The 22833-nt window shown below is 44.2% G+C and overlaps 1 protein-coding gene across 1 annotated transcript in view; it reads left to right on the top strand.

Moving 5' to 3' along the window:
* Positions 1-312: 312 nt before the first annotated feature.
* Positions 313-22833, top strand: part of Pkd2 (polycystin 2, transient receptor potential cation channel) — a 44485-nt gene continuing 21964 nt past the window's right edge. Inside the window, exons 1-6 of the mRNA XM_021210260.2 lie at positions 313-993; positions 10248-10361; positions 15924-16057; positions 17618-17868; positions 18921-19145; positions 21786-22014. Coding sequence (XP_021065919.1) covers positions 405-993; positions 10248-10361; positions 15924-16057; positions 17618-17868; positions 18921-19145; positions 21786-22014 — 1542 coding nt within the window. The 5' untranslated portion in view covers positions 313-404. The remainder of the gene's footprint in view (positions 994-10247; positions 10362-15923; positions 16058-17617; positions 17869-18920; positions 19146-21785; positions 22015-22833) is intronic.

Raw genomic sequence — 22833 nt, forward strand, 5'->3', positions numbered from 1 at the left:
ACTAGTTCTTTCTATCCCACCAAAGGGTCTCCATCTTTACCCTCCTCTTTGCACCTTTGCAAACCCAGGGGGAGTATGGACAGGACCTAAGCATTATCTTAAGGTCATGCAGGCATGGACACATCCAGGAGCCCCTTTCCCGACGAGCTGGCTGACCAAGCATTCCCTCCTTTCGCGAGCTACCCCATAGGAATGTGGGCACTGATGGGCTCTACTTGGATCCCTGGCCGCCGGGGCCTTTTGGACGCGCCTAAGTCCGGTCGAGGCGAGGCCAGGGCCCAGGAGGCGGGCCGAGGGGGCGGGCGGAGGCGGGGAGCGGGCGGCCGACCCCGGGAAGAAAAGAACATGGCTCCTGCGGCAGAGGGCGGCGGCGCTCCAAGGCGCGCTGGGCGCCAGTGAGCGCCATGGTGAACTCCAGCCGCGTGCAGCCGCAGCCGCCCGGGGACGCGGGGCGCTCGCCCGCGCCGCGAGCGTCCGGGCCCGGGCGTCTGGTGGCGGGAGGCGCCGGCCTGGCCGTCCCCGGCGGCCTCCGGGAGCAGCGGGGCCTGGAGATCGAGATGGAGCGCATCCGGCAAGCGGCCGCTCGGGATCCCCCGGCCGGAGCCTCGGCCTCGCCGTCTCCTCCACTTTCGTCCTGCTCCAGGCAGGCGTGGAGCCGCGACAACCCGGGCTTTGAGGCAGAGGAGGATGACGACGACGACGAGGTGGAAGGAGAAGAAGGAGGGATGGTGGTAGAGATGGACGTGGAGTGGCGCCCGGGCAGCCGGAGGTCGGCCTCCTCCTCGGTCGTGAGCTCGGTGGGCGCCCGCGGCCGAGGGCTCGGGAGCTACCGCGGCGCGGCTCACCTGAGCGGGAGGCGGCGCCGGCTAGAGGACCAGGGCGCGCAGTGTCCCAGCCCTGCGGGCGGCGGGGATCCGCTACATCGCCACCTCCCGCTGGACGGCCAGCCGCCCCGAGTGGCCTGGGCAGAGAGGCTGGTGCGCGGGCTGCGAGGTAAGATCCGGACTCTTGGCGTCCTGTGCACGCTGGACAACTGCCTGCCCGCGAGCTCGAACCCCTGTCCTACAAGGGTGGCTGTCTGCTGCGGCTCCACCTCGCATCCTCTGCGTTCCCGCCTCCTTCCAGAGCTCCTTCCCTAACTCCGCTAATTCAGCGCGATTTCCGGTACCCATCACCGAATTTCACTGCGTTCTTGTTGGTGCGAATTCGTTGGCCGCCTACCTCCCTCCTTAAGATACTAGCACATTTTGGAAAACAAAAGCAAGCCGTTAATACCTGGGGCTTGTGGAGGACACTGATAATAGTTGGAACTTTATGCTTGCTAAATGTCACAAATAAGGAACAAGTTTATTTCAGCGCCCAAGCTTTTCCTTTGGTGGCCATGTGCCATGTCCCTTCAGCCATTCTAGGAGGGACCTACAGTGTTATCCAAGTTTTGAGACAAATGCCTTTAAACAGGTCATTGTCTGTAGGGTTGGTTGAGAGAGGAGTTGCTGACAGAAATGTGTAGAAACACATTTTTTTTGATCATTTCCAATTCTAGAGATTTCTTAAACAGTTGCAAACAAAATTATACCTTGCCCCTTCCCCGTGTGTGTGTGTGTGTGTGTGTGTGTGTGTGTGTGTGTGTGTGTGTGTGTGTGTTTAAAGGCTGGAAGCAATGTCCTTTGCCATTCCAACAAGATGATTGCTTTTCCAGATGGTTAATGTGTCAGCGTTCAGTGCACGCAACTCTCCACACGGCAAGAAAGGACATGGATTTTCCAATAGCTAGTTGATCTCGTGTTCTCAAAGGTTTGCAGCCAGAGGTATTCAAGTAGAAGAGTTTCACTAACTCTCCCCTACCTAGTTATCTTAACCACCAGCTTTAAGAGTTCCAACCCGGGATTTGTTGTTATTTTCCCCCTGCAACAGAAACTATCCAGATGTTGAAGCAGTGTGGGTTAGGTAGGTCAGGCTTACATCCAAATCCTGGTTCTGCTACTGTTTGACCTTGAACATATTATTTAACTGCTCTGATCTTTTAGTGTTTTGTTTTTGTTTTGTTTTGTTTTGTTTAGAAAAGAAATAGCTAGTGCATAGCCCTCGATGTGTTGGAAGAATTAAATGAGAAGACATCTAAAACAGGCAGCAAATCTTTGCTGTGCTGTGCTTTGAGAGTATCACAAATGATGAAAGAATATTTTGACACTGCTTTTACACATGCATACTAGTTAATGTGACTCAGGCATTGAGGAAAACCAAAACACCCTTCTGAGGTGACTGTAATCAGTAGACTAGGAAAGCACTAATTTTTTTTTTTTTTTTTTATGTCTAGAGCAGCATAAAACAGATTATTTTAAACTACATAGGAGGTGCTTTTAAAAGTATTCACTAAAGTGACTGAAGTGACATACATTCTTCTAAGCTAATAGATATATGGAAAGTTACATGATCAGCTGGAACATTTGGTTATATAGTTAACTTTGAACTCAATAATGGGAGACAGTGAGATAAAATGTATACTTTTAAAAAATTATTTTATTAGATATTTTCTTCATTTATATTTCAAATGCTATCCCCAAAGTCCCCTATACCCTCTCCCCACCCTGCTCCCCTACCCACCCACTCCCACTTCTTGGCCCTGGCATTCCCCTCTATGGGGCACATAAAGTTTGCAAGACCAAGGGGCCTCTCTTCCCAATGATGACTGAATACACCATCTTCTGCTACATATGCAGCTAGAGACACAAGCTCTGAGGGTACTGGTTAGTTCATATTGTTGTTCCACCTATAGGGTTGCAGACCCCTTCAGCTCCTTGGGTACTTTCTCTAGCTCCTCCATTGGGGGCCCTGTGTTCCATCCAATAGCTGACTGTGTGAAAATGTATACTTTTATATTGGGAAATATGTGTGTGTGTGTGTGTGTGTGTGTGTGTGTGTGTGTGTGTGTAAGTGTGTTTATTTCTTTTAAAGAAGAATTTTGTAAACTCACAATAAGACAGACTTTACCAGTGGGTGCTCTGTAGAGGTTCTGGGAGAGTAGAGTGCAGGAGAGGCATGGAAGTTGTAATTCCCTCCCCAGGGTCTTGACCTCTGCATCTCTGCATATATAACCTAAGTATTATCTGATAAACTCTTGTGTATAATAATAATAATAATGATGATGATGATGATAATAATAATAATGTGATAGCATACCTGTCACAGATGTATTTCACAAGGAAGCAGACTTGGGAAGTTATTAATTATAAAAAAAAATTAACCATTTAATTTCTGTTACAAAAATGTAGTTGGCATTCTTGTGGCTTATTAAATAAGTATCAAATGTTTAGCACACACTATGAAGATAGTATACTGCTAGGAGCTCTAAAGCAAAATAAGCTACAGTCGCATATCACTATTTTACAAAGGACAGAGCCCAGAAATGTAAAATCACTAATAATAAATGACATATGAAATTTTTCCTGGCTTGTGGGATAACATCGTGGAAACCCTATGTGTATCCTGTGAATAATGCCCAAGGATCAGAACAGAAAGTGACTTTTGCGATATCCACAGGTAGTGGGGACTGTTAAGGGGAGTGACTGAAATCTCAGAGTGGTCAGCTGCTTCCCTGTCACTCATTCAGGCTCTTGGAACCTCAGCTTCTCAATTATAAAATGAAAGCATTGGATTCGTCTCTGATGCCCTTTCTACCCCAGGGTAGCAGACAGGCAGCAAATGACGTTCCCTGTTCTATGAACTTACCCTTTCAGCAATGAGTCGTCAGAGTTGAAGAACTCCTTCTGGGATACACAGTATCTTACTGGGGAATTAAAATGTATCTCTACATAGTAAGAAGCAGTTGAAGGCTTCTCCACGGCAGCAGAGCATTCGGAATGACCTGGACTCAGCAACTTGGTGTCTAGGATAGTTTCCAGGGCTAATTATGGAGGCAGGCAGGTATAGTGTGTAGTCAACAGTGAATTGGTGTTGAAAGCCAGGGCCAGAGGAATCAAAGGACAACTGAATGATTTGATGACAGTGCCCTAGTCATCATCTTGGAAGTAACAACTCACCACCTGGACTCCTGCTGCATTGGCAAATTGTTAATACACATAACAAATATGATATAAATACACATAACAAATGATACAATGTAGCCATATGTCCACAGTTAGCAATCTCTGTCACATACTGCTAGGGCTCAAATGAATAAGGGGGCTACTCTTATTTTTCCTAAAATGATCAGAACTTGGCACTGCATGTACTGTTTGATAAGTGGCCATCATTATTTTATCTCATATATAGCTTGCATTTGTCCTGCCTTTCCTTTTGATGTCTACAGAGGAGTGCATTTAGTTATTACAAAAGTTTTCGAGGATGATAGAGGTCTGAACTTGGCTATACCACACAGTACCACACCGAAGTGCTACTCCTGATCCTCCACTCTTACTTGCAGCTCATGAGCATCCGTGTGCAGGGACTGATTAATTTGGCCTAGTTTGAATCTTTGGATCCATTCTTACTCCATCACCAGTATAGTGTTATCCTAAATGTGAAGTTTTTCAAGAGGGAGTAGAGGAACTTTTGCCCCTTAAGGGATAAGTAGAAGTATCTGAATGTATGAATGGGTTTTTATAACCCCAGGAGGGGGTAGGATTACACCTGCCAAGTACCAGCTAGAAGGGAAGAATTGAACTAATTTCTTAAAGTGCCTGGGGCAGCCTCGTCCTCCACCATAGCAGGTCACCCCAGCCAGCATGTCAGCAATATAGAGCTTGAGAAACCTTGCCCTGGTCTCTTAGGTGACAAGGAACTGCTCACTGTGCTCAGGACTCTGGAAGCCTTTTTATGGTCATAGTCCACACTTAACCTTAGCCACATGTTTTTACTTTATAAATGTTGATTCTTCAGGACATTTAAGATTAACCATATTTTGGATACATTCTGTGTATTAAAATTCCTGATTTATCTGAAGTGGGAGAACCTACTTTCTTTCTTAACATCAAACTTACCATTTTAGCCACAGTTACATGTGTGCAGATACATTTATAACTGTGTGGTTCTACTTAACTATCTTTTCCCAAACCTCTCATTATTCTTACAAACCCACTACAAGTAAAGTCAGGATTTGTCCTGTTGTGTCTAGCTCATTTCATGTAGCCTGTTTTCAAGGCTCCTCCCTGTAGCGCAATGCACCCCAACTTTGTTCTTACAGATGACTGGTGCCATAGTTTATGAATATTAATTTTGTTTATCCATTTCTTAGCTGATGGATATGATTTCTTATTTAAGTATAATATTTGTATTATATGTGAGAATTTCTTACATGCATACAATGTATTTTGATCATATTCTCTCTCTCTCACACACACACACAGACACATGCACGCACACACACACATTTTGGTCAATTGAGACAGGGTTTCATAGTACAAAGTGGCCTGAGACATTCCATCCCCAGTTTTATCCCTCCAGGGTGTAAGCACTAGAATTACAGTTATAATAATACCACACTCAGCTCCCTGGAACTTTTTTTTGAGATCTTTGGAGCTTTTCCAAAATAACTACTTGTCAGGTTGTGAAGGAAGCCCCTCAATATAGAAAATGTTCCAGAGGCCATCCTAGGCTGCGCCTTTTGGGTAGCCAAGGGCATCATTCAGACTTGATACTTACAGCCAGTGCCTGAGTGTGGAGTGTGATCTCACCATGGGCTCTGTGGCGATCTTTCTCGAGTATCCACTGTCAGCTCTTCCTCACTACCTACCCCTCAGCCATCCTGTAGAACAGCACTGAGAGATACAGCTGAGCTGACGGGCAGGCTGCCCTTCCAGGTGATGAGTCTATCTGATCCTTTCTGGAGTTCCCTCATGCCTGTATGTCAGTTCTCACTCCAGATGGAGCCTCCCTAAGGACCAGAGCCATGTTTCAGCCAGGATGATAGAGGGATGCAGCGCCACTTCACTCAGAGGTGTGGCCACGGAGTGCAGGTGTAGTTCTCCAGATCTGGATAATACCTAAGGGCAGCCAGAGTCTTCCCCGTAAGACTGCCACTGAAGGCCTTGGCCTGATTCGGCTCAGTTTGTCTGGTAGAGGCCAAGGGATTCCCAGCATCCAGTTGTGACCTGGGCAAGAAACAAGGCTTCGAGGTCACGATAATATTAAGGAGGATATCTGAGGGCTGATCTTGACCTTCAGCCCCAGCTGAGAAACAGAAGGACCCCCACAACCAGATGGGAGGGGAGGTTTATTCCTTTGGGTCTTTTCCTTCCTTCCTTCCTTCCTTCCTTCCTTCCTTCCTTCCTTCCTTCCTTCCTCCTTCCCTCCCTCCCTCTCTCTCTTTCTTCCCTTCTTCTTCCTCTTTCTTTCTTTCTTTCTCCCTCCCTCCCTCCCTACCTTCCTCCCTCCCTCTTTCTTCCTCTATCTTTCTTTCTTTCCTTCTTCCTCCCTCCCTCCCCTTCTCTCTCTTCCTTCCTCTTTCTTTCTTTCTTTCTTTCTTTCTTTCTTTCTTTCTTTCTTTCTTCCTCTCTCTCTCTAAAGTTTTATTTTCTTTTTTTTTTTTTTTAAGATTTATTCATTATTATATCTAAGTACACTGTAGCTGTCTTCAGATGCACCAGAAGAGGGCATCAGATCTCATTACGGATGGTTATGAGCCACCATGTGGTTGCTGGAATTTGAACTTGGGACCTTCAGAAGAGCAGTCGGTGCTCTTAACCACTGAGCCATCTCTCCAGCCCTCTTTCTTTCTTCTTTCTTTCTTTCTTTCTTTCTTTCTTTCTTTCTTTCTTTCTTTCTTTCTTCTTTCTTTCTTTCTTTCTTTCTTTTTCTTTCTTTCTTTCCTTCCTTCCTTCCTTCCTTCCTTCCTTCCTTCTCTTTTTTCTTTCTTTCTTTCCTTCCTTCTTTCTTTTCTATCTTTCTCCCTTCCTCCCTCACTCGCTCTCTCCCTTTCTTTCCTTCCTTCTTTCTTTCTCTGGCCTTTCTCACTTCACATTTGACTACTGGAGCTTTCATTTGGGCCAGGGAGATAGCAAGGTCCTCAGTTTGGTCCTCAGAATCCATATTTAAAGAGCTGGCTGTGTGGTGACCCGTGTTTGCAGTCCCAACACCAGGGAGGCCAAGACAGAGCTCACTGTCTACCTCATTTGGCAAATTCCAGGCCAGTGAGAGGGACTCTCTGAAAACCAGGATGGGCAGTAACTGTGGAAGCTCCCGAGGTTGTTGTCCTCTTGTTTCTGTGTGTGTCTGTGCTGTACATAGGGACACAGAGAAGGTCTCTGTAGCTTTAATTCACGCTTCCTTCCCTAACCTCTTTCTTTTTCTTTTTGCACTTCCTTGCTGCCTTTGCTCTCTAGATCGTGTGAGTTGTGATGAAGTTGCTCTAGTAACACATTTCATGCAGCCAATAAGCCTGTTGGGCATCACCTCTATGACAAGTCCTGGGAATGCCCAGATGGGTAATACAAGGTGCCCCATTTCAAGCTACTCACCTTCTGAGTCTAACAGGTGAAATAGCTGTAGACAAGTAATTACGGTGAGGGTCTTAGGTGTGGGAGGAACTCAGGGAAGAGGTAAGCTTTCTCTACCTGAGGAGGTCAGTGAGCTACGTTTTGAAGAGGTAGGGGATTCTGGCAAAGAACAAGGAGCCGAAACAAGGCTAAGCAGACTCTGGATGTTGCACTGGGAAGCTGGTACACTTTCCTGCGGGTATTTGGAATGACAGAGACTCCAGACTAGGCAGGTATGACTGCATGCCAGACTGAGGAAAGTAGAGGATTCAGAGAGTTGGGGTCAGGAGGGCGCTGACAGAGAAAGGGTGACCACCATTGCAACTCAGCATATAGGCTAGGATGCTGTGGATCCAGATCAAAGGCAGAAATCATTAGCGTTACAGAACCAGGCTTGGTGTGGTGGTGTCTGACTGTATTCCCAGCACTCAGGAGGCAGAGGCAGGAGAATCATTCCAAGTTCAAGGTCAGACTGAGCTACACTGTAAGATCTTGTCTCAAAACATGAAACACAATAATTACAGAATCAACTCCATGGGAAGAAGGATAAGAGTGGGGCCAGCTTTGAGACAGACATCAAACTGTTTGCTTAAATAGGAAGAACTTTCTAGAGAAAGAAAAAGAAAAGCCTTCACCTGCGGCATGTGAATCAGAGCACATGTGATGTGCACCTTAAATCACTCCTGCCTGTCAACTCATGAACACGGAAAGTAGTCTACAACAGGACCATGATGCAGAGGAGTCAGTCCCTGTCTCCTAAGACAGATCTCTACATACATCCAGTGGGGGAAAATTAAAGATTGTGAATATTTTATTTTTAGGAGGTAGGTAGGTAATTTAGAAAAAGTAAATCCGGGGCTGGTGAGATGGCTCAGTGGGTAAGAGCACCCGACTGCTCTTCCGAAGGTCCAGAGTTCAAATCCCAGCAACCACATGGTGGCTCATAACCATCCATAACAAGATCTGACGCCCTCTTCTGGAGTGTCTGAAGACAGTTACAGTGTACTTACATATAATAAGTAAATAAAATCAAAAAGAAAAAAGAAAAAGTAAATCCATAATAGTTTATAGAAATATGAAGAAGAGAGTGTTTCTCATTTCCTCTTAGGGACATGAATTAAATTGCCATAATTTATTACAAATTTGGCTTGGGAAAAAAAATCTGACATCGTTTTTGTCTGTTTCTATTTAAAGGTCTGAGAATACCTTTTGTATGAAATTATGTCTATTCCTTAGTGCACGGCTGTCTGTAAACCACTGGAAAGAATAAAATCACTGACCACGAAGCAGGAAAGATGCTAAAGAGATTAGCAGTCTCCACATGTACACTGTAGGCTGGCCTCCAGAAGAACATTATCCCAAAGATAATGTGGGCTTGTACCTGAGTCTGCTACTGGGCCTGATCCTCGGCTGCTGCTCCTTTATCCCGAGTTGTAATTTTCCATGTCATCTAAATTTATAAAAATTCTTTAGTGTGACAGTTTCAATGAGCAAACATTTCGCACGCCGCATTTCTGCCGCGTGAGTAATTTCCCTGACAAGTGCCAGACCTTGGCAGTGGTGGGCGGACCGGAAACTGTGTCAGCCTTCAGAGTGGTGAAACCCATGATGGTAACACCATGGTGATCTTGAATTTAGATGCTGATTTAAAATAAAATAAAATAAAATAAAAACAAAGAAAATGTGATATCTAAATTTAATAGAGTGGAGTTCCTGTATCGTTATAAAGCCCCCAAAGCATATCAACATTACCGATGAGCTCATTTCCTCGATGGGAAAGACCTTCCGCTGTTCCATTTCTCTCGCTGTGGCTTGTTCGGGGCTCAAGTGTGGTCTGCATTAGGTTAGCAAAGGGGGTAAATGAATGCCAGAAGTAACATGTGGGAGCCAGATTCCTGTCTTCGTTAATAGCGAACCTACTCGAACCAGAAGGACTGAGAAGCTGTTTTTTTGAGGAAGATATTAAGGTCCTCCCAGGGAGCCAGCAATGTGACTTGACCACACCGTTCCCTAACCCGGGTTTGGACAGCCGCCATGTTGCCTGCTGGCCGAATCTCTCCAGCAAGCTCTCAGAGGGTTACATCATCTTTGCTTCACCAGCCCAACACGTTCCATCTGCTAAAACAGAAAGCGTGGCGGCTGATCGTAGTTTTCCCCAAACATAAAAACAGAGAAGCTACACTAGCTGTTCCTGTTAATTTTAAGACGTATTAATTGCTTTGAAAAGCCTGTTAAGCTTAAGCAGGCTAAGTGTAGTCAGTTGCCATGGTGTTTCTTCTACAACAGAGACGAGCGAGCACAGAGCAGCCTTTCTGCCGCTGTGCTAGAAGTTCAATAGATGCTTCCACATTGGAATGATGCAACAACTCGGGGTTTGCACCATGGCGACCTCAGAGGTGGTTGCCCAGGAATCACACCACCTAGTTAGCCAGGCTTAGTGGGAGGTGCCAGGTGTGTCCTTTACCATGCTGAAATTGTGTGAGGCGCACAATTGCTAAATCTTTTAAATTGCCTTCCTTTCCCATCCTCCCAAGCGTTTAAAGATATTTGCTAGTGGTCCTGAAAGTTAGGAAAATTATGGCACACGACATATAGTAAATAAAAGGTGCTCCTGCTAAATCATATCTGAGTCACACACAGTTTGTGTACATACATATTCTTATGTGCCTGTATTAAACACGAGAACACGTTTACTGTCAGTATTGATTTTCCTTTTGCCACTTGTGAAATTTCTTAAGAGAGATGACCTTGCTTTGTTTTTCCGTTATGTTCAAGGTCTCTGGGGAACAAGACTCATGGAAGAAAGCAACGCCAACAGAGAGAAGTACCTGAAAAGTGTGTTACGGGAGCTGGTCACTTACCTCTTTTTTCTCATAGTCTTGTGCATCTGTGAGTACATGCTCTGCCCCTCTCGTAGAAATGTCAGTCACAGGTGAAGAGAAGTTCGTGAGCACCAGGAGGGGCCAGGCAGCAATTTTCCTCAGTGAGGGGATGGTCTCGGCTCACTGGTTCATTATCAGCTGTGATCAACCGCACAGTTAGATGCACAGAGCAGCCTGCCATACACATGGATCCCAGCCAAGGGGTTTGGAGGCTAGATCTCGTAACAGCAAATATTACACTTCCTTCCGTGTGTAGCTGCTCACACTGCTTGTGTCAGCTCCTGTCTTCCAAAGGCCCTTTTTGGATGCTGACAGTTTACATCATTCAATGTGTGGTTTGGAAGAAATTAGGCTTTAAGGGAAAGGCGGCTGATCCGAGTTTTCTTCCATCTTTCTTACTTTGGTGTGTTAGTGCATTCTCTGCTGACTGAAGGGAGAGAAGCCGTAGCACAGAACCAGTCTCAGGAAGCTTTTGCAAGTCCAGAAAAGTCACAGGCAAATCATCTATCCTGAGCCAAAGCATGCTGAAGCATGGGTTTTAAAAATATTTTTTAGTGTGTGTGTGCGTGTGTGTGTGTGTATGTGTGTGTACACCTACACACACATGCACACACCTACATACACAGGTGCACACACCTTCACACATATGTGCACACATGAATAACAACAATATACAAAGGGTATGTGGCCTCTGAGATCCTAACTCCTAACAATTACACATTCAGAAATTTAAATGGTTTCTTAGCTTTTTGCATTCAACATTTATTTTATTTTTAATAATTTAATAAAAAATTTAAATTTCTGCAAAAAAGCTTTCAGCCGTTATAAACCCAAGATGAGGCCGGGCATGGTGGCACATGCCTTTAATTCCAGCACTCGGGAGGCAGAGCCAGGCAGATTTCTGAGTTCAAGGCCAGCCTGGTCTACAAAGTGAGATCCAGGACAGCCAGGGCTATACAGAGAAACCCTGTCTTGAAAAACTAAAGTAAAAACCAAAACAAACAAACAAACAAACAAAAATAAACTTAAGATGACCAGTTACAGAAATAACACCAGTTATTTAAAAAAAATTTATGTGTACACATTTGCTTGCATGTATGCCTGTGCCTCACGTGTGTGTCAGGTACACACTGAGACCAGAAAAGGGTGTTGGATCCCTGGAACTAGTGTTACACTTGCTTGTGGGTGACCCTGTGGGTATAAGAATCAAACCAGGATCCTCTAGAAGACACAACAACAACAACAAAAAAATCTATGCTTCAGGGCCAGGAAGATGGCCTTTACCAAGCAAGCCTGACCACTTGAGTTCAAATTGGAACCCGTGTAAAAGCAGAAAGAGAAAAGACTTTACAAAGTTGCCCTCCACAGGAGCATGGTGTTCACATGCACAAGCACACGTGTATGCATGCATGCGTGCATGTGTGTATGTGTGTGTGTGTGTAGGTGCATATGCATGTGTGTGTGCATGCATGCGTGTGTGTGTGTGTGTAGGTGCATATGCAGGTGTGCGTGTGTGTGTGTGTAGGTGCATATGCATGTGTGTGTAGGAGCTTATGCACCTATGTATGTAAGTGTGTGTAGGTGTGTGCACGTGTGTGTAGGTCTATGCACATGAGTGTATAGGCACTTGGGCACCTGTATTGTGTAGGTATGTCCATGTGTGTGTAAGTGCATGTGCACCTATGTGTAGGTAAGTGTGTGCACATGAGTGTGAGTGTGTAGGTGCATATCTTCCTCAGTTACAAAAACTAAGTTCCCCCTTAGTTTTTGAGACAGGACCCTAACTGAATATATAGCTTGCCAGGTACCTTGGCTGGCCAGCAAGCCCTCATATCTGAACTCGGGTCCCTCCAAGCCCTCTGTTTACATCCTTTGAGACTTTGCCTGTTAACTAGAAACTTAAATACAAAATGAAGGTTTTTTTAAAGCTAAAATATTATGTGAAAAAAGTCATTGTTTTGGGTTTTTTCTTATCAATTTTCTGTCACTTGTATAGGGCCTTCCCTTGTGTGTATCTTCATCTGTTTTCCTTATTTATATGCCCTATAATAAGCAGGTAGATTAATTAAAAAAAACAAGTAAAAATGAAAATATTCTGGAGTGTAATTCACATGAGAGAAGTCCCAAATGAGATTCATGTTATTACTTTCTGTTTTAAGAACCTATCATTTACTTTTGGTGCTTGGGAGATGTGCCAAATTATTAAATACTTAATTTAATACCTACTATGAAGATAGTAGTCTTACTATAGCTATAAGACATAATAATCTCAGGTAACAAAGCATAACATTCAGACAGAGGCAATCTAGAAATTTAAAATAAGTAACCACATACAAGCTTAAAAGTGACATTGATTTGTTTTTCTTTTTCCTTTGAAAGAAGAAAGCTTTATTCAGGAAACAATTTTTATGAGACATAACTTAGGATCCATCTGCATGGGCATCTGTTTCATTTGTGTCTTAGTTAGGGTTTTACTGCTGTGAACAGACACCATGACCAAGGCAACTCTTGTAAGAACAACATTTACTTGGGGCTGACTTACAGATTCAGAGGTTCAGTTCATTGTCATCAAGGTGGGAGCATGGCAGCATCCAGGCAGGCATGGTGCAGGAGGAGCTGAGAGTTCTACATCTTCATCTGAAGGCTGCTAGCAATACTGGCTTCCAGGCAGCTGGGGTAACAGTCTTAAAAGGGTATTAAAGCCCATGCCCACAGTGATATACCTAGTCCATGAAAGCCATATTTCCTAATAGTGCCACTCCTTGGTCCAAGCATATACAAACCATCACAATTTGTTTTCTAACATACAGAATTCTAACACGGTTAATCCAACTTTAGCACATTTCTGTCATCTCAGGATTTGTTTCCCTTTCTGGCTGCAGCTGGCCTTTGTCCCTGATCCCCTCCCTTCCCTTTGGTCCTCAGCTCTTCCATTGCTGCATTCTGCTGACTTGGCTCTCTGCTGTGCCTTTTGACTAACACCTGCCTCTCTCCCCAGCCCTGGCAGCCCAACATTCTATTACTATGAGCTCAGCATATTACATTCCTTACATATGTGATATGCCATTTTTAAAGACATGCTTTCTAACACAGAAACGCTAAAACTAGATGTAATGTGCATATTGCATTAAAGTTCAGGCAACAAGAGGTGAGCTATCTCAGACTTTCATGTTCTAAGCTGTTGGAGCACGGAACACTGAGGTTGGCTTGGTTCCTAGCACAGACGCCGTGCTTAAATATCAAACCACACTGGTTTTCACATTAACATGTCCATTAGAATATGTCAGCATTTTCAAACACCACATATGAAAACATACTTCTAATGCAAAGGAAGCCCAGAGTTTGACAAATTATCCAGGCTAAACATCAGAAAAAAAAAGTTGATATTTTTTCCAGATCATCCGAGTCAGAGCTCTTTCCATTTGAAGAAAAACGAGTTTTCAGGTGGACTTTATGGGAATGAGGCCAAAGAACTAACCTGGCGACCAAGAGCTTACGAAACCTAACTGAACAGTGGGAACACAACCAGTTGCACTTTCTTGTTTCAGAAAGTCTGTGGGTTTGTTTGTTTGTTTTCCTTTCTTTCTCATCTTTCACTATAACCATGAGACTTTTTTTTCTATCAATAGGTACAATTTTTACATGAGTTAGGTTATATTTTTTTGAGGAAACACTGACAGGACCTTGGCTGCAGACATGGTCCTCCCTGAACAAGTCAGAGGGGGCACACCAGTGAGCAGTGTCCTCTATAGTCTCGGCTTCACTTCCTGCCTTCAAGCTCCTGCCCTCGGTTCCCTCTGTGATGGAGTGAAAACTGACACATGAAATAGGTCCTTTCCCCAGGTTGCTTTGCTGTCATGGAAAACGGCAACAGAAAGCAACTGAAAGAAGTGTAACTCTCATATTTCCACTCCAGTTCACACAGCACAAATATCTTCCTTCACACACATCTCTTGAAATTGGCTCCAGAGAAAGCTTGCAGCATTATTAAGCTCATTTTCAAAGCTCAGGAGGGTCACTAGCTGTTCAAGATCCTGGGGCACCTGCACCCTCTGTTGTGAGCCCAGAGGCAGCTAGCTGGTCCGAGTGGAGCTGGCAGAGCTGCTCACCCAGGCTGTCTGAGGTTGAGCTGCCGCTGACATATCCTCACACCGTTGCTGGTGTAGGCGTATGTAGAAACGACACTCCCAAATAACTGGGTTAGTCTTATCATGTTCAGAAACAGTTCATGGTGGCCAATCATTGTCAGCGCCAGAAGTATCATTTTCTGGTGTCCAGCAAGGGGGGGGGGGGGCAACATAGTAGAATTTTACTTCCCAGTGAGTGAAGCTGGGAGAGCCGATACTGATCTTGAGAATTTTAGCAAAAGCCAGGTCTGAAGAACAATAAGAAGACAAGGAGGGGCCCTGGTGTCTACACTGTGCTTAAAAGTCTCTACTTTTAACCTATCAACAAATAATTTCCAAGAGCAACCACCTTATAGATAAAACACTAGAAAATGTTCTGTATTAACCAATAACCCCCAAGTACGATTCTAATTTCACACTAATTGAAAATAATCAACCAAGTCATTTATTCGACGATTAGGATTCTTCCATCCTCACTCCATGTCACCACTGTCCCCTGTATTGATGGGATTCCCAGGCATCAATGCTCAGGGCATTAGAGCTGCATCCTTCCCTCTGTGGGGTGGGGATGGGGGAAGGGGGGGCGGGGGGGGGAGGTGCCCGGGCAGGACACTCGCTGAGGACCTGCAAGTTCCTCCTTTGGAGGGAAAGGTCACTTCTTTACACTTATATCCTGGAATTATTTACTGTACTCTCTGCATGGTTGCACAAATTGTGAATTTATATAAATATCTTGCTTACGTGATTGCTTGAGACGAACTCTCAAACACATGTTGGGTCACTACTGCCCATGTTTCTTCTTTAACAATCTTAGTTTGATGTTGCTTAAAAACAGAGTAAGAGAGACAAACTGACCAATCGTTTGAGCAAAACTAGTTTAAAACAAGGTGTAATTACAGAATCAAGAAATCATCATCTGTGTTTATCACTACAGTCAAAAGATTAAAAAGAAACAAATGCCTTCCTCTTGAAGCTTCATGTTTCTAGCATATTATATTATTTACAGTGTATTACACCCATGGTCATAAGAATTCCAGCAGAACACAGTATCTGCTAAATGCTGAAAATTTTAATTCTCAAAAGTTATCATTGTGTGTACACAGAAGCAGCCATGCCCTGGTGTAGATATGGAGGTCAAAAGGCAACCTTTGGGAATCAGTTTTCTCTTCTTTACACGGGTTTCAGGAATCAGACTCAGGTTGCCAGGAGTGATAAGTGATATATATCTTTTCTATTGAGCCACCTTGCTACACATTTCTTATATAAACAGAGATGGGATAACCTACAATATTGGTGGGAGAAGGGAGGGAGAGAGCTGACCTTATGTGACATTACCTAAACTGTCCGCCTACCAGGAAGGGTCCCTTCATGGAGGCTGTGAGCTATGTAGTTATGTGTGCTTGTCTCCTTTTGATGCTCAAGCAATACTTTGTGTCTTCCAGTGACCTATGGCATGATGAGCTCCAATGTGTACTACTATACTCGGACACTGTCACAGCTATTCATAGACACCCCAGTGTCGAAAACAGAGAAAACCAACTTTAAAACTCTTTCTTCCATGGAGGACTTCTGGAAGGTATTTACCCATGACTAGAAGTACATCCTTGTCTCTGTGAATTACTGATTTGGTATCGTAAATTCAACCCATAAGTATCTTCAGGAGTTGTGAGTTATATTAAGTTATTTAGAGTTCCTATTCCTTTCAGTATTCATGGAGAACACTGAGAATGCTTTTTGCAGAACTGAACGTTTTACACATTTTATTTAATTCCTATAATGATCTAATCTAGTGCATACTAATGCCGTGGACCCCTGTTTGTAAACAATGCAAGTGAGTTCAGGGGGTGTGTGGTCACATGGCTAGAAAAGACCTGGAGGTGAGAGAGAGAGAGAGAGAGAGAGAGAGAGAGAGAGAGAGAGAGAGAGAGAGAGAGAGAGAAAAGCTGCTTCTTGGTAGCTTACTGTTCTCTCAATCATCCATAAGTCTGTAAACGATGACTGAGAATTTTCCTATGATCCAAGTCCCAAGTAGAAGTTTGGGTGTCTTACACTGCTCTACTTTTTGTGATTTGTGTCTTTGTTGGCAATGGCATACCCCGCCCCCAGCTCCACGAACTACCTAATAAGACATGGACACATTATTTCAAAGGTCTGCTATTGTAAAATTCAGCCCAGCCTCTTCTTCAATTCTAAGCTCCGACTTGCAGACAGTAGGCAGTGAATAACATTGAGGCCATGATAAGCCAGTGGTAAAATGGTAGGTCGATTTCAGTTACTTTTAATAAAGCACCGTAAATCCTCTAGAGTAGCTAATTATCACACCTTACCGATCTGATCCCATGATGTGGTGCTCAGAATCTAGGACGACTGGAGAGGAAATGTAAAAGGAAGTTATTGTTTCTCCCAGAGATATAATGTACAGTGTTCTTACACAGCCTTTGATTCCAGACAGGAAATACTGAGCCACTGTAGCTTTTGATACGTGACGCTTGTCGCTAAAACCCACAGTTGTTCCATCCTGACCTTCCCCTAGCTCTGTGTGGCGGGTCCCCGTGGATACCCTGGTAATGCATGGAGTGGTGGTTACATCTGTTTTCCCTAGAGGAAGAATGGTACATGAAGCATCTCACATGTACCATTCCATGTTAGTAAATGCAGAGAGGAGGGGTGGGGCCAATGCACTGACTCCACGTGTAGCAAAATAATCCAGGTAGAAAAAAGATCCAGTACAAAAGGCAATTAATTGGCAGTTTTAGCTTTCCACTCTGGAGTTCTGGTTATTTGCGATGCTTGTTTTTAAGGGAAAGTGAAGTTAATGGATAGATAGATAGATAGATAGATATAGATATAGATATATTTTTATAAAACACACCCATCTCAATTGATAGTCCCAGCACAGAAATCAGATTATATTGATACTGTGTCAGGTGCTGACCACACAAAGGATGAATTTTCCAAATGTGTGAACCAGCTTAAGGAATCCTACACAAGGCAAATAACTCAACAAATAACAGCAAGCTACAAACCCACATCTTTCTGACAACATAGCCTCCCTCAGTACTTCCGCTTGCTCTTATGATCCAGGTAGAAGCCAGCCAGCCTGGGTTTGGAACCTATCCAAAATCTTTCCTTGCAGTTCACAGAAGGCTCCTTCCTGGATGGGCTGTACTGGAAGGCACAGACCAGCAACTACACTCAAGCTGACAACCGAAGCTTTATCTTCTATGAGAACCTGCTGCTAGGAGTGCCGCGTCTACGCCAACTCCGAGTCAGAAACGGGTCCTGCTCCATCCCTCAGGACCTGCGAGATGAAATTAAAGAGTGCTATGACGTCTACTCCGTCAGCAGTGAGGACAGGGCTCCGTTTGGACCGCGGAACGGAACTGCGTGCGTATCTGTGACGTATGCCAGTGCTTATCTGTGAAGTATGCCCAGTGCGTTCGGTTAGTGAAGCGTTCATTCATCTGTTCTCAGACAACTGAATAGTAGGCTCTGTGACATATGCCCGGTGTATATCTGTGATGTTTGCCCAGTGCCTGGAGTTCACTTTTCATTTATTCATTCTCAGACAAGTTTACCAAAAAGATGCCTCCAGCAGGCTTGGTTCAAGTTGATATTTGTTCCTTATTTACCTTTTTGTTTCTGTTGCCTGTTTCAAAATGACTGAGTTGTTCACCATATAGCCCAAGAAAAAGCCTCTAGAAGTTTTATTATTCAGTATTATTTTTATAGGACAAATAAGATTGTCCTATAAATTATCTCAGTAGTTCTTACAAATATTTTTTTGTTCGGGGTGTAAATGTTTAACTTGCAGATTTAGGGGTGCTGAAGAGATGGTTCAGTGGTTAGGAGCACTCGTTGTTCTCACAGAGGACCCTGGCTTGGGTCCCAGGACCCTATCACGTGACTCACAACCACCTATAACTCCAGTGCCAGGGGATGATTGGATGCCCTCTTTTGACCCCTGTGGTACCCTTATGCGTGTCGTACACATGAACTCTGACACACAAGCACACCCTATTCATAAATACATCTCATTTCCCCTTCCCAAACATTCTAAATCAGGTGTCATCTCCTATCATAGGAAACAAGGGGAGACTGAGTAACTGAGTGGATAATCACTCTTGGCTTACAGTTGTCATTGCAGCTTTTGTGGAATGTAGACATTTCATCAGTCACCAGACAGGATAGGGTAGGTGGTGGCATAGGCTCTAGCATGGGTTCCAGACTCAAGCTCAACCACACTGGGCACAAATCAAGCTTACTAAGCCTCAGGGTCCTCGTTCCCCAACTGTGGCCAATGACTGTGAGGATTCACTAAGAAAATCAACTTGATGCACTATTCCAAGCACGCCATTTTATCCTGGCAGGCACCAGTCGTCTTCCTGGCTCTGGCCAGCCTTTCACGACTTTTACCTGTCGTTTTTATTTTCAATTAGGTGGATCTACTCAAGTGAGAAGGAGCTGAATGGGAGCAGTCACTGGGGAATCATTGCGTCATACAGTGGAGCAGGTTACTACCTGGATCTGTCCAGAACCAGGGAGGACACAGCTGCCCAGCTTGCTGGCCTCAGGAGGAACTTCTGGCTGGACCGGGGCACGCGGGCAGCTTTCATCGACTTCTCGGTGTATAACGCCAACATTAACCTGTTCTGTGTGGTCAGGTGTGTATTATGGGCTCTCTGCCCTCCTATCTGTGGGTGGTTATCTGCACATCTATTTTTGGAGATGGGTTAGGAAAACTAGCCCATGCAGGTGACTGAAGGAGGGACCAAGAATCAAGGCTGAGACCAGGGGTGGGTAGGAGCTGCATGCCTGGGGAGGAGGAGATTTGGAGGAGGGATGTAAGAGCCTGCCACCTTAGGACTCGGAAAGAACCTTCGCTCTGGTCACACTTATCCCGTTCCTAGACCCTGTCGGGTGAAAGGAATGCAGGATGCTTTCGTCCTCAGTTTGCTTGTTGACGAATGGTCGTCCTCTGTCACCAAGTTCTCTGGCTACCAAACCTTGGCTCCTCACCCCGAGTGTCTCCATTTCTGTGGGTAGGACTCGGAAAAGTCGCACCAGGTTTGCCCCATAGACTGTGACATCACTGCCAGGGCCAGTGTTGGAAACTGTGGGCAAAGATTCTGCCGTGGCGTCTCATGTATTCAGCACCGTGCTCTTGGACATATGGGCATCACTGACTATTTCAGTCTGTTTGGTTATGTCGGAAAACTAAACAAAGCACTCAAAAGGCCTGCATTCGACAATGAAAAGCAAAAGACGTAAACCGTGTCTATTTTAAACAGTTAGTGCAGTTTAAAAGACTTGAGCAAGGTAAGAGTTAGTCGGTGTTCACCCTAGATACCACAACAGCAACACGCAAGACCACTCACACTGAGACTCTGCACATACATTTCCTCAGGCAGTAAAGACACAGTAGTGTTTTATGATAATTTTCACATTAAAACCAAGTGGCTCTCATTAGAAAGGAGTGAGAGTTTATTGTAACTGCCATTAAGCTTTCCGTAACGATCCCAGTGGTGATTAGAAGAGGATTCCAATAGGCAGGTGTCTTAGTCAGGGTTTCTATTCCTGCACAAAACATCATGGCTAAGAAGCAAGCTGGGGAGGAAAGGGTTTATCAGCTTATACTTCCACATTGCTATTCATCACCAAAGGAAATCAGGACAGGAACTCACCCAGGATAGGATCTTGGAGGCAGGAGCTGATGCAGAGGCCATGGAGAGATGCTGCTTATTGGCTTGCTTCCCCTGGCTTGCTCAGCCTGCTTTCTTACAGAACCCAGGACTACCAGTCCAGGGATGGCACCACCCACCATGGGCCCTCCCCCACTTGATCACTACTTGAGAAAATGCCTTACAGCTGGATCTCATGGAGGCATTTCCTCAAGGGAGGCTCCTTTCTCTGTCTGTGATAACTCCAGCTGTGTCAAGTTGACACACAAAACCAGCCAGTACAGCAGGCAACTCTGACGGTTTAGAAAATGTTTAATTTCGGGATGTCTCCAGTGTTTTGTTTGTGTGTTTGCTTTTCTATATTCTCCCTAGAATTCAAAGATGGCACTATCAGGGCCTTTGCTCCACTTCTTTCTAAGCTCCCCAGAGTGGTTAACAAGTGCAGGGCCTCAGCAGGACAGAGATGCTCTGACACACAGGGGCCACTTGCTTACCTCGTGTTTCACAAAGGCCGAAACGGGTCCAGTGCTTTTAGTGTCTTTCTGACTACCACTGGTGCTTGCCATCAGATAGCAAATTGGTGAAGAGGAATTCCCATCTTCCAGAGTCTGGCTTTGATTCAATCATTGCTAGATCCAGTATGTGTCTTAGAAGCTTGGGTTCTGGGTTTGACCACCGTCCCATAATGAAGAGCATCACGATACCAGACACACGACTGATGGCTTTTGAAACTACAGGGTTATCGACTCTCACTTTAGTTATATGGAAGGTTGTTTTTATTATTTGAAACACTGGACTTTCTCAGTGTGACAACTGCACAGTGGAATTTGGCAAGAAAAGTCCCCAGTTCAGTTAGGAATGCTGTAAAAACCAGTGATAAATGTGTGAATATAAATCATTGACAGTCCTGTTCCAGACAGCAGGTGGGTATGGAGTGTCTGAGAGACACACTCTTAGGAAGAGGAGGAAACTAGCAAACTGAAGAGCTAATTAGATGTCACTTTGTGTCTGAATGAATGAGCTGGTCTGGGGGCGAAGTGAGCTACTAAACACATGCCCTGCTTTCATCTAGACCCTATGTGCTTCAGTGTGGCTTACTGTATCTCTAATTTCTTCCTGTGTCTAGCAGAATGGCTTACATTTAATGGAGGGTCTACAAAGACTGGTTTGTTGATGAGCTATTTGTTAAATACACATACAGACATACACACACACACACACATACATACACACAGAGACAGAGACACACACAAACAACACAGATACACAGAACACAGACACACAAATAGAGACAGACACACCAAAAACATACACACTCAAACATACACAGACAGACACACACAAGCACACACAACACACACACACACACTTAGTTTAGCAGTTTGAAGACCAGGAGAGTGAAAGGAAGGGATGGTGGGTGGGAGGTGTCCTGCAGGATCGGAGGCCTAGAAGTCTGGCTCCTAAGCACATGCTCCTGTGAACACGGAACAAGGGTCAGGATTCCCCAGCTTGTGGTAACCCCAGGCACTGGTTCTTCACCTCATAGTGCAGGGACTGACCAGACAAACTTCCTTTCTTGAGTCTGTCTTGCATGTTAACCTAATTGTTGTCTTTGCATTGTAGGTTATTGGCGGAGTTCCCAGCAACGGGTGGCGTGGTGCCCTCTTGGCAGTTTCAGCCTGTAAAACTGATCCGCTATGTCACAACCTTTGATTTCTTCCTGGCAGCCTGTGAGATCATCTTTTGTTTCTTTATCCTTTACTATGTGGTGGAAGAGATATTGGAAATTCGGATTCACAGACTGAGCTATTTCAGGAGTTTCTGGAATTGTCTGGATGTTGTGATTGTCGTGGTAGGTTGGAGAAAAACACCAACTTCCCTGCTTTCTCCCCCATTTCCTTTCTGTATTCTAAGAGCTTGCTAATTAGTAGTTTTCAATTTCAGTATTGGAGATACTGATATTTCCAGTAGGAATCCTAAAATTTTCTTTTATATTAACTTTTGTGTTATACTTTTTCCCCCTCATTTTATATGAACCTACTTGTTTATATTTCTGATATTTTTATTGAGCTCTGACTTAGCCACACAAATAAGTAATTCAATTTACTTTAAGTACTTTATTTTTGTTATTTACTTACTTTATTCTCATCTTTGTTTTTATAACAAGATAGTAATTAAGTAACAAAAATACCAAAATTTCTATGTTTAGTATGGCATATAAGATTTGTAGGATGAAATGTGAAGGTTTATTTTTGTAATAATACTTTTCTGCCAGTGAAAATTATTTTATATTTTAAGTGTCAAATTATGACAGGAATAAACAGCCTAAAATTTTTTGTATAATATAGAAAACCTCCTGTAGTTTAGAACTCCTATATCACACAGTCCAGAGGGAACAAAATTTAAACCGTATCCATAAGGCACATCCACTACTTCTTTTCAAAGTCCTTGGTGTAAAAATGAATTTTCTAAGCTTTTCCTTCTTCAGTAGTTCTTCTGTCTTCTTGCATCTTTAGGTTCATGACATTGTGCATAATTGTCATGTGTTTAAGGATTCTATTACATAGCTGTTGCCCCATGTCTTGCATGTCCATGTGTCCTGCTGTCTCCAAATGCAGGGAGGCTCTCTGGACTCCTTTGAGAACTGCACTCACCAATGAGCTCTCTCTCC

Source organism: Mus pahari, chromosome 13 (assembly GCF_900095145.1).
Source record: "Mus pahari chromosome 13, PAHARI_EIJ_v1.1, whole genome shotgun sequence".
Lineage (NCBI taxonomy): Eukaryota > Metazoa > Chordata > Mammalia > Rodentia > Muridae > Mus > Mus pahari.